General features: G+C 36.6%; 1 protein-coding gene across 1 annotated transcript in view; it reads right to left on the reverse strand.

Moving 5' to 3' along the window:
- Positions 1-12634, reverse strand: part of UBTD2 (ubiquitin domain containing 2) — a 73312-nt gene that overhangs the window by 7058 nt on the left and 53620 nt on the right. Inside the window, exon 2 of the mRNA XM_083352977.1 lies at positions 11742-11978. Coding sequence (XP_083209103.1) covers positions 11742-11978 — 237 coding nt within the window. The remainder of the gene's footprint in view (positions 1-11741; positions 11979-12634) is intronic.

Raw genomic sequence — 12634 nt, forward strand, 5'->3', positions numbered from 1 at the left:
ATACTCATGAAATATGAAGGAACTAGTAAGACTAGTGCCACCAAATCATCCTCTTCCATATATGTCTTAACAGTTTTCTGACAGGTGATTTGACAATCATTTTTTAAAAAGGAGAATCCATGACAGAGTTGTCAGCTTGTACTGTTCAGAAATTTCCTGATGCTTGTTCTTAATTTATTTCTCCTGCATTGATAATAATTGGAGAAAAGAAGAATGACAATTATAGTTTTTCGTCCTCTTGTAAGGGGCACAGCAAGAAGATTGGACAGCTTTGCCTTTGGGTACATCTCCCACGGAGTTCATTGCTTGAGTACCAATTACAGAAAAGAGATACTAGCGGAAGTTCTTGTTACTATAAGGATATTTCTGAGTGCTGAAAGGAAAGTGAGCAATATTCTAAGATTTCTGAAAACATGTCAGTTCTAGGTTGAATATTGTTTTGCAGTTAACAGAGATACAACATAACAATTATTTAATAAATGCAGCAAGTAACAGTTCTATTGCAATGTTGGGGGTCCATTTCTTAGAATAGGAATCCTCAAACCTGTTATATCATGACCCCCCCCCTAAAATGACAAATGAACTTGGCAAACCATCTCAGAATGAAATGAACAGGATGAGGTTTGGGCAAGAAATCATTTATTAAGATACAAAGTTGTTATGTATCTTAGGCTTTTCTCTTATCATAAAATAAAACCTTTTCTATTTTAAACAGCTAGAAATTTAAAATAACTGATAAAATATTGAATTTCACTAATACATACACCTCTACAGATACTCTATAAAGATTTGGACATATAAGATTTATATGCCACACCAGAAATCACCAGCCGCTGCTAACCTATCCACCAACCACTGTGTAGCTTGACAGACGGCACACACTGAAGTCTCACCACTTCCCAAGTGGTGTTCCAGGTTTTGTTCCCCATTTTCTCTGAACAAATTCTCAGCAAAACATGAAATACGTTTTGTGTGGGCAAAACAGGAGCATTGTTAAAATTCACTCCAGGGTTGTGTTTTCTGCCTTGTCAGTGCAAGAAAACAAGCAGGAAAGTTTGGGACAATGTGTTGACTTTGCCTGAGCAAGATAATCAGGTGGTTTTTTTTTGTAGCTCTCAGGGTTCCATCTGAATTACAGTATATAGTAAGAATAAGGAGATTCTAAGTATATTATAAAATAGTATCATCTCACCCTGAGATGACTTATAATGGTTAAGTGAGAAGATCTGCTACAAATCTATCCACTTTGTTTTCCAGAACCAATTAACTTCATTTCTCTCAATTCTTTCTTAAGTCTATACAGAGATCTAAGTTGTGGATATGCAACTTGTGTAAGTTCAGCATCTTATTATTATTAGGACTTTGTTCTCTGAATCATTACGTTTTAATGCTAGTATATTAGCAACATGGCTTTAAATTTACCAAAAAAAATCATCTCTAGATGAGACTCGACTCCTATTAATCCTTAATGACCTATTAGTTCCCTATTCAGTTTTGTACTAAAGATTATTTACCATGCTTACACTTTGTTGTGTTATTATATGCTTTTAATTCAGTATTGGAAAATACTTTAAATGCATAATATAACTGAGTTTTAAATTAATGTGGAAACTACGTTTAGACAAATCATTTTTGGATACTGGAAAACCTGAACTGTAATCCCATGAGCTAGATTTATTTCAGTCATTATTTTCAGTTATTTAGTTATTATTTTCTCTGCTTTGCATAGGTAAAATAATCGTGAAAGTGCTCTCCTTGATCCGTTGGGCACTCAAGTAGCTTTAGCAAAGAGAATATATGCTGAATAAAGGGGGGAAAAACCAGGAAAGTATTTACGTGCCACTTGAAACATATGTCTATCTTGGAGGTTTCTCCCTCAAGGCACTGAGCACTAATGGTGGTTTCTCCCTTAGTGCTTTAAATACTTCCAAACTGCTGCTCTATTGCTGCCCTAGAATATACCTATGTAAATCTTTTATTTTGTTGCAATGATATTCTAGAACTGAGATGCATTACGGAAAATGTGTTTCACAATTTTATAAGTCAAATTCACTTCATGATTTTTAATGATGCAATAACTTTACAACATGAACGTAAAGGAAGTTAACTAAGTAATTCACAAATTCTTCTTCAGAAATATCCAGGTACAAAATATACTGTTGTACATAAGTCAATAATGCATGGTGGTTTCCCAATCTCTTTTTGGTTCTTTGAAAGCTTGAAAGTTTCAGTACTATCTATTATGCATCTGCCAACAAAGACAAAAATGGATCCCTTGTGAGAAAAAGTTCCCCATATTGTAATAACTCAGTGGAGATTTAAATTAAAGCACTTTGCTTCAGGATAAAGGAGTAGATGTATATATAAACTGAGAAAGATTTGTTGCAAATTCAGAACCTCTTTTAAAATGTTCTGTTGGGATTACAATATATGTTCAAAATATTTTTAAACTTTTCACAGCAAAGTAAATAAACAATTATGCATATTTTTGCAATCTATATAAATAGCCACAGAATAACTCAGAAAATAATAAATAGCTCATGAATAATCTATACACCGCCTTCTTCACTTGAATCCTCTCAAAGCACTGGCAAGGTTCTACATCTCTTCAAACTTATCCTCAAAATGATTCCTTATATGTAATTCTTCCGCTTATTTCATTTTGTTACCACATATGCTTCATTTATTCATCCAAACTTGCATGCGTACACATGTCCAGATTATCAAGTAAAAGACTTTTTCCGAAACTGTATCACATACACAGATTTATGCATGCACTTCAAAAAAAGTAGCAAATGGTTATTTTTAAAGTTGGGGATAATTATCTCAACCTATTGTTCAAGTCCACACAAACACTTTATTTTTCCCCTCATACACACATGCGTGCAAGGAAGAAAACCTCAAAAGGTGTTGGTTAAATATACTCCTGGCACAGAGACCTGAGTTAGGCAAAAGGGAAGCCTAATTACAGTAAAGCATCCTATCAATAGATTTAGGAAAAATTCTGACTTCGAATCCTAAAATAGCTATGAATACAAGTGGATACTTTTTGATAAATTGTTCTTGCTCAGCTTAATTTTCTTCATAAGATTACCATAAGAATAAAATGGGATGAACTCAAAATCCTGGAATGACAAGTTACAAATTAGAATGATTATGTCCAAATGTAATGTTTTTAACTATGGTCTTAAAGACTACTGAGCTTCATCAAAAGTGTGAACTGCTTATCTTTATTCAAAGATCAGTTGATAAATAATAAAATCAAAATTCAACCATTAAAATCAGAACCATGTATGCTGATCCATTGATATTTAATAGTTCTTTGGTACATAAAACCATTTTAGTCTGAAGTTCAAATTTAATTATTAGTTTTTAGTACGTATTTCACTGGTTTTAAGATGTCCACTGTACAGTACTAGAATTCTAACAAATATTTTGATTACATATTTCTGAACAGAATTACTTTTTGTCTGAAATAATAAAACTGCCAAAACCCATAATCACCAAATTTACAAATCCGGCAGTTTATGAAGCTGTTATCCACCCTACCCCTCACCCCCATCTAGATCTAATGCTGTGCATTTATCTGTGGAGGATGAATTTCAGAAGGACATTTCCTAATTACTGGGACCACCGATAAATCAAACTACAATTCCTGTGTGCAATAAAAGCAGTAAATGGCTCCCATTCCTACCACTGCTGGGATGTCAGCATCAGGGAACAACTTTTCCAAACTCATGTTTTATGAGAATGCTCACAAAAATGCAAATATATATCTAATTAATTCTACACTGTGTTTGTGTGTAATTTATCATTCAGATTGCTACATCTAATTTCCCTGGCAGGATATTAGTGCAATATTATCAGCTTCAAAAGCTAACAGCTGTGCATTTTATTAAGCTTCCCCCCCTCCTGTTTATATCATGGAAGATCAACCCAAAAGTCTTTTAGGCACATTCCTGTCTTTTCAGATAATTAATTTACATAAAATTAAGTTTGCGATCATTTAACCAAATAAGCACAATCAACCATCATTTATCTTAAGAAGAAGCAAATTAAGATTTATAATGTCTAGAAAGCTTACAAACTGCATGTACAAATCATGAGATAAAGTTAAACATAGTAGAAATATTCATGAAACCTCTGCAGAATTTCAGCATTTTTATTAAAGCCTAATTTTAATTATTAAGACCCATGGATAGTATTCAGTAAAATAATCCCTTGTATAAATTTTATTTCAAAAATAGACAATACAATTAAAACAATTTATTGTTTTATTTCATATAGTACAACAAAATAAAGTTGGTCTCAGCATTCCACCTAGCCCTAACAGAAACCTAATAAGAACTGTTTAGAGTTCACTGACAGGAAAAATAACTAGGAATGTCAATTCCTTTTCCTCATCTCCAGAGCAGTAAATTATATATTTTAATTATTATAATTCACTTTCCATTTAAGACAATTCTCAAAGTGGGTAATAAAATCCTCCATCAACATAGTTAAAATTTGAATTTGTAAGCAGTAACAGCAACCCATTATTATTTTTAAAATTCAACAGTCTGATATACAATGATCAGATCTGTCACTTTGACAATACCTGAACTTTATTGCAGGAGTCAGCAATGTAGAGCAGATGGCCTGCCTCCTGTCTTCCCAGATTCATGTCTCTCCAGAACTCCCTCTTGGTTGCCATCAATCTGCAGTAACAATGCCAAGCTGCTATGATTTGTGGCAAAGTAGGCACAGCTGAAATTCTGCTGCAGAAGAATTAGGAAGATTCCCTGACTTCTAAAATAGCATATTGCTATTTGGAGAAGGGAAAAGTTTGCTGTTGGCTGCTTGCTAAATGCTTAGTACACTATCAAACATCTCTGATAATGTGAAGATCCCTTGAGAAATTCCAGTATTGAAGAACCTCCATTGCATAAATATACTTTCTCTTGCACTCATTATGAAATCTATGAACTTTTTATTGCTTCTACCTTTCTCCATTAGGTAATAACACTGGAGCGCTACAGCCTATGCTGTGGCTTTTGGAGACTGCACTCTTTTTCTTTCGTAGACATATACTGTAACGAATGTAATCTCACTTACTGGAAAAAGATATAGTACTTAAAAGCCCAGAGACACATTTATCAGAGAGAGATGTTGAGTGAATAGGTACAGAATCAAAATTATTTGATAGAAAATAAGCTGGAAATGATCAACGGCAGCCTCTAACTCATCTCAGAAAGAAAAAGGATTGGACTCGGTTAATATTTTAATGGTTTTAATAAGTTATATTTTTTAATGTTTTTAATGATTTCTGTGGGTTTTTTAAATTTTCAACCTTGTAAGCTCCCTAGATCTCGTGGCAGTGGGATCGATGGCCGTATATATTTAATAATATTTATCCAATTTAGAGACTACCCATCTCACAAACAGAGCAACTCTGGGCAGTGTATAGTTAAACACATAAATACTGCATAAAAATATTAGAATTCAATATGAGGCAGTTAAGAGAAGAATAGAATTAAAGTTAAAACGGTAAGGGCACTAACCAACACCAAGTTTGAGTGCTTCTCTGAGCATCCCAAGTGGGCAGAGCCAGGTGTTAAAACTCTTTTGGAAGAGTTTTGGAAACTGGGGGCCTGCCTCATCTCTCGGGGTAGGATATTCTACAGGGAGGCAGCAGCAGCAGCAGAAAAGCTTCTCTACCTGGAACCTGCCAGTCAAAATTCTTGACAGGGGCCGTAACATGGGTGGGTGGATGGGATGGGTCGATGTAATGGGAAGAAAACCATTCTGCAGGTAACTTGGCCTCATGACATGTAGGGTTTTAAAGTGATAACCAACACCTTGAATTGGACCCAGAAACAAACCAGCAACCAGTGCAGGTCAGGCAGTGACGGTGTTATATGTGCCATCCTTGGGGTGCCAAAAATTTCACTGTGCCATCGCATTCTTACCAGCTAAAGCTTCTGGATACTTTTCAAGGATAGCCCCATGTAGAGTGTGTTGCAATAATCTAAATAGGAAATGACCCAGGGAGAGTGACTGAGAGAAGGGCCTCCCTCCCTATCCTAAAATATTTGGAGACAGATAGTTCGATAATCTAAGGTTGCAAACTAGACTAGGAAGTGGGAAAACCTTCTGGACGAAGGTAGAAAATCAATTTTGTATTGATGCCAAGAAAAGTTTATGGAACTATGCACGTAGACACCAGAAGTCAAGCTTGATGTTTTTATGTAAAGCAGAAAATGGGAAAATAATTTTCTGACTTTGTGAGTAGAAGTCTCAAGTCTCTCCTCCCAGAATTCTAGCCTCGTGTTCAGCTTTGGGAAAGTAGGATGGTAGTTCCTGCTGGCACCATCGATCTTCCAATGGGCGCCCAGCTGGCACTTTCCCCTTAACCTTAGTGTGTGAGACAAAAGTTTCACAATCTGTGCTACCTTTCTGGAAATTTAAATGTCAAAATACTAAAACTGAAATGTCTCCTCTATGCCACACGGCTCATAGGCATGTGGCTAAAAGATACAGCCCCTTCTTCTATCTTTGGGAAATAAAGCAATATCTTAAGAAATAAATAAAGTCAAACTTTATTAAAAGTATTTTTTTTAACTTTACAGATTAAAATACAAACATTCAATATTGAAATAAGAAGTTACAGAGCTGTTCAAATCAGGGGATACACAGCTAGAAGAAACTGAATTAAGCAGGAAACCTTCCAAAAAAAAAACAAAAACCCAACGCTCCAAAGAGTCCACAAGATGGTGCCGATCTACAAATCTGTTAAAGATCTCTGAAAAGACACTGGAACGATTCCAATCTATATTACATGTCACAAAATGAATGAATGGGAGGAATGAAGAGTGGGAGGGAGCGGAAAGAAGAAAATTCCCTCATGCCTAGGTTGAAGCATGATTTAAAGCTGAGGTAAAATCTGATTTTACTGACATACCTGGAGACAATAGAAAATTGCACTTTAGCACAACACAGTAACATGTCGTAAAATATGGTACAAAATTTATGGCTTGAGCATATCTATTCATATAGAAATAGATTCATCTTGCAGTTAAGCTTTTCTGTTATCTCTTATATGGTCATCCCTGGTTTTTTTGGAATTCTAAACTTCATGCAGAGGCTGTGTGGAAATTTTAGCTGCATTCTTCCCCAATGTGGTTCACTGTTTCTCTTGAAATTACATATCCTTCATTTTAAAAAGGACTAAGCTGTTATCTTCATCACTTGAACGGATTGGTTGATGACTCTGTGTATGTAACAAAGAGCATCCCTCACTTGAGAGGAATGTAGATTGTGCAGCTGGCATATAGGGCGTGGCCTGGCTACATTTACAAGAGGAATATAATACTGTGCAGAACTTAATTTGTAGCTTGTTTTATCAACAGATAAAAACCTGCACAGAAATCCACAAAGGCCACCGTTTCCTGTTGGCATGTTTATCATGCTTATTAATCAGTTGATCCAATACAAGATCCGAATCAATTGTTGAGTGTTCTGCTAAAATCCCTGCCTGTTGCTCTCAAGCACATTGTTATCAATGACCCAGTTCTCTAATTTATTAGCCAGATGTTTTGCATACATTTCAATTATACGGATTAATTGTCTACAGTTCCCTAGGTGGCTACCATCACCTTTTCTGTACATTGTGATCACTATTCTTATATTTCAGCCCTGGGGAAGTTGGTAAGAGGAATTAATATCATTAAAGAGCTTAACCAAAATAGGCTTCTACCAAATGATATTAGCTTTTAATAAAGCACCTGGGATATAGTCTTTTTCCGGGGCTATGTTTAATGGCAGTACTAGGATCAGTCTGATTTCTTTTAGAGAGTGGGGAGAAGAGGGAGAAGCATGTAGCATCATTAGGATTTAAATTAATTGAAGAATTAGCAGGAATAGGGCAGGGAGCAAAAAATCTAATATCTCCCTTTCCTCTTTGGATATTCTAATCTCTAGGATGTTCTTAAGCTTCACCCAAAGTGGTATTTACCAATTTCCAGAACAATGTTGTGTCTTTAGAATCTATGACAAGGAGGAATGAATATTAATGAGTAATTTATTATCGCGTCTTATATTTTAGGAGATATTTGTATTTCATTTTCTTCCTAAGCAGTTCTACGAATACCCATGAGGAATCACTATCTTTTATTCTTCTTGCCAAATTCCTAACCATACAACATGCTGCTCTACATTAAATCAGTGGCCAGGTTGTTGAAATGGAACTTAATTTAGAGCTGTCCTACCTGATACTGGTTTTTAAATGTTCATTATTTGTTGAACATTATAGTAGCTTCCAAAGGGAAGGAGCCATCACAGAGAAGGCCCTTCTTCTGGGTCCCACCAGAAGTACCTTTTTAGGAGATGGAACTTGTAACATTCTGTGCCTCCTCACTCTAGTGGATTGGGAAGAGACGGTCCCTTATATAACCCATTCCCAAGCCATGAAGGGCTTTCAAGATGGAAACCTTTCTATTTCTTTTATTCAGTCCTTCCTCTGAACAAACCAAAACAAAGTGTCATAAATATAATTTAAGACCTGAAGACTCATGTGGCTCTCGCTCTCTACATCCCGTGAAAGTCGCCAGTGAAGACAATAGCTGTGGGCATTATGGAAGTTTGTAATTTTGAGTATAGAAGGAGTGGAAGGTAAACAGCATGAATTAACAAATGAAATAAAATGATGTATCAAAAAGAAACAGAAGAACGCAATAGATGTGAATGAAAATGGTCTGATCATGTGAAAAAGAGCTAACAAGTACATGTACAGAACAGAAGGTATATGTTTAATTATGAATGAAAGCACTAATATTCAGCTCTTTTTGAAACCTATCTGAGTCTATCGCTTGCTGGGGAGTGAGATTGATCTAATAGGTCCTGCCTCTCTCTGGAGAGGGTAAGGCTCTAAAAGAAGCTCATTACCACCAAGGTGCGATGTGACAATGACAAGGGGATGAAGGATAGGTCCACCAATTCCAGATCACACAGGCACAGCTCTGACAAGAAGACCAAATTGGGTGTTTGACCCTGGCTGATCTGAGTCAGGCCTATGAGAAGTCATCAATTCCATGAACTCCTACCCCTGCCCCAGAGATGACAGAACAAAGTCCTCTGAAACTATATCTGGGAAACTCCATCTTCAGCCCTGCAGTGAAATCTAGGAGATCAGGCAGGAAAGCTGCTACACAGCAGGGAGGCTGCAACAGTAGTAATTCCATTTGGTTCCTCGAGCCCAACCTAGGAAAAAAGGCACCCTTGGAACAATGGCCCTGGAAGCTATCAGAGATTCTCTTATGATAACAGCCACACTGCCTCCCTGCCCTGTAGGCTAAGCTGGTGCCTCACCTGATAACCAGCTGAGCACGTTTTCTGAGATAGGAACCCCAGCTCTGCCCTCAGCTACTTCTTGGTGATATAAGTGAGATCAGCCTTCTCTTCAAGAATCAAGTCAGCAATAAGACAAGCCTTATTACAGGCCAATCTGGTATTTAAAGCCAGCAGTCTAAAACCAGACCCTCCACAAATCTACTGAAATGGACTGAGTTCAAGGGGCTGAAACCACAAGATCAGTACCAGATACCAAGGGCACATTTCCTACCACGTGACCTGCCCTTTGTCTCCTGCCATATTTCTCATTACCTGACACCACCAAAATACGCTGCCCTACTCTGCATACCCCACCAGCCAACATTCTTGCAAACTTACATATTTATTTATGTACAAAGTATGTTGAATTTCACTGACAACTGGCTCATAGCCAGATAATTCTGATGAATTATACTACGGTACTTCCACATTATTAGAATCCCTAAAAATGAAGCATTTTTTTTTCTTGAAATGCAGGGCATGATGGTAAATCACCTTTCCAATTTCAGCAAAAAAAACACCCTTAAATGCTTTATATCACAGTGAAGGTTAAGTAACAAGAAACAAAAACAATTCCTTTTAGAATACTCTGAAAAAGAATTTCCACAGTGTCTGAAGAAGTAAAGCATCTCATATGTGGAACTGTGTTTTTGTTCGGATTTGCTCTTTGTAAATCTTTGTAACTCATTAGCACTGGAGTGAAGGGATCAGCAAAAAGAATTGGCAACACAAGCAGCCCCATCTTCTGACTAAATCACATCCCAAATGAATTTTAAAAAGGGGATAGTCTTTGGGAGGTATCAGGAGGATTGTTCTCCAAGCAAGAATCTCGTTCTGATGCTCTTATCGCTGATGATGTTACCCAGTTGGGTAATGAAACATCTGCAAGCAAACAAGCAAGCTCAGAGAGCACAAAGGACTCCACAAGACAGAATCAAATAATTAATCAGGTGGAAGGTAAGGGGAAATAACTCCTTTGAGAATGGAAGATCTACATAAGAAAGTCTGCTCCCACTACACATTGTAAACACCTTTATGATACATATTGGATGTCCTTGAATAAACTGTTTTGGAAAGTTTTTGTGAAAAGCAATATGTAGTTAAATCAGAGGGTGACCACTGCTGGTTTGCAAATAGTAATAAAAAAATCACAATCTCTTATGACATTATACAATCTTGCAAGATTTGGGTATTTTTATCCAGAATTGTTAATAAATAAAAACAGTGCAAAACATGCTCATTAAAAATGTGAGAGGGAGGAAGGGAAAAGCAAAGTAAACAATTCCTCCCTAGTATGTTTTGCATGCACTGCCTGAAAATATGCACTGAAGAATCTTATAAAATATTTACACTTATTTACACTTTATTAGCATCTTTAAATTTCATTCTGCATTTCAGCCTGTTAAGCATTTGCTCATATAAAGTTCCTTTTCCCAGGGAGAGGAGATGAAAAGGTTTAACAAAAGTGGAACAGTTTGATTAAACAAATTTCATGGAGGATAGTACTGTTTATTACAATTCTATCCTAAGACCAAGACTCATTGCAATCCTTGCCATTGTTTGGAACAGGAGGATAGAAGAGCTTTTCTTATGATTTCACGAACATATGTGAACTATAAAGAAGTGTTTAAACCCAGCTGGAATTATATTAATGGTCTTGTAATGTTTCAAAAATTCTTACTCCTTTGCTTACCTCCAAAATTCAGCCTGCTCAGTCATCCATCCATCCATCCATCCATCCCAGATTCAGATTTCATTACTCTGACCCACTTTCAATCACCTTTACCTTAAACGGAGTCTCTTCACTATTTAAGTGATTTTCAGTTGACCGGCAGTTGGCTAAGTTTGAAAACATGTCATAGCACACTGCAAACTCCCTCACTCCCTCCTCCCTAACAAAGCAAAATGGAGAAGTTCAGAACTATTTCTGTTCAACTGTATATTAAAAGTAACTTAATAATTTTTCAAATCTAGAAAAAAAACATAGTAAATTTTAATAACGTGCACTGAAAAGAAGCTAATGTCAAGTAACATTTTTCAGGGTTATATTGTTTCAGTTAAGTCAGTGTGGTCTAGGATAGGGGTCCCCAACCCCTGGTCCATGGACCAGTACCGGGCCGTGGCATGGCAGCAACAGGTCCGCACAAACGAGCAACGCCCCATCTGCAGGATGCAGGCAGCACACAAAACCATGCACCCTCCGGTCCGTGGAAAAACCTTTCTTCACGGAACCAATCCCTGGTGCCCAAAAAGTTGGGGACCTCTGGTCTAGGAGGCCAAGAAAATAAAAAAGGAAAGCGTGGGGTACACTAAGACTCTCAAGAGTGCTTTTCTGCTCACAAGCGCTACAGTACATCCATTAAGAATATACTTACCATGTGGTAAAGTTATATTTGCACCATCAATGATTGCTTGTGCCAATTCATGATCATTGTTCTCAAATGCATGTGATGCAGCCTTCAAGGCATCCCAGATTTCTTTGCGGCCTTCAAAAGCAGGTGCTGTGTCCCAAAATTCATCTCTCTTGCTACGTAGCTGTCCATCTGTCATGGGGTAATCGCTTTTCCATTTTGGTTTCTCCTTTTTCAGGAGCTGATTGCGTCCAAGGGCAACTGTATGAAAAAAGAAAGAAGGAACTAAACTTGCCTGTCTTCTCATGGGAAGAATATTCTAGTTCAAGCAACAGCTTTTGATAGTTTTTGACCATAATGCAAACAGCTATTGTACATAATTCATTACAATTACTTATCTAGTATTGTACTGGATGGTTCCTTCATTTGCCTATAAAGTTATAACCTAATTTGATAAATAAAATAAGTAAAACAAAAAATGCCATATCTTACATCTTATATACTTAATTCCCAAATCGTATTCCAAAAATAATGTTTCTATATGGTCAGGGCTTTTTTTCTCACAGAACGCTCAGAACGGAGTTCCGGCACCTTTTTTGGATGGAACCTTGTTAGGGTAGGCAAGGCAGGTTGTATGACATGTGTGAGTTCCGGCACCTTTTTCTTTTACAAAAAAAGCACTGTATATGGTATTGGAATTATTTTTTCTAATTGCTTTTCACTAAAACTTGTCATATTTTGAATATCACAGAAAACCTACATAATTTTATTAGTTCAATCTCTCACTTCCAGTTTGTCATTTCTTATCCTGCCTTACAGAGACCAAGTTGTTTTGAACTGAAATAAACTTCTGTAGATTATCTGCCACCATATCTGGACCTGCTGTTTATTAAAAGTTAATAAGTGTCTCTTAATAT

The sequence above is a fragment of the Vipera ursinii genome (assembly GCF_947247035.1).
Source record: "Vipera ursinii genome assembly, chromosome: 2".
NCBI classification, from domain to species: Eukaryota; Metazoa; Chordata; class Lepidosauria; order Squamata; family Viperidae; genus Vipera; species Vipera ursinii.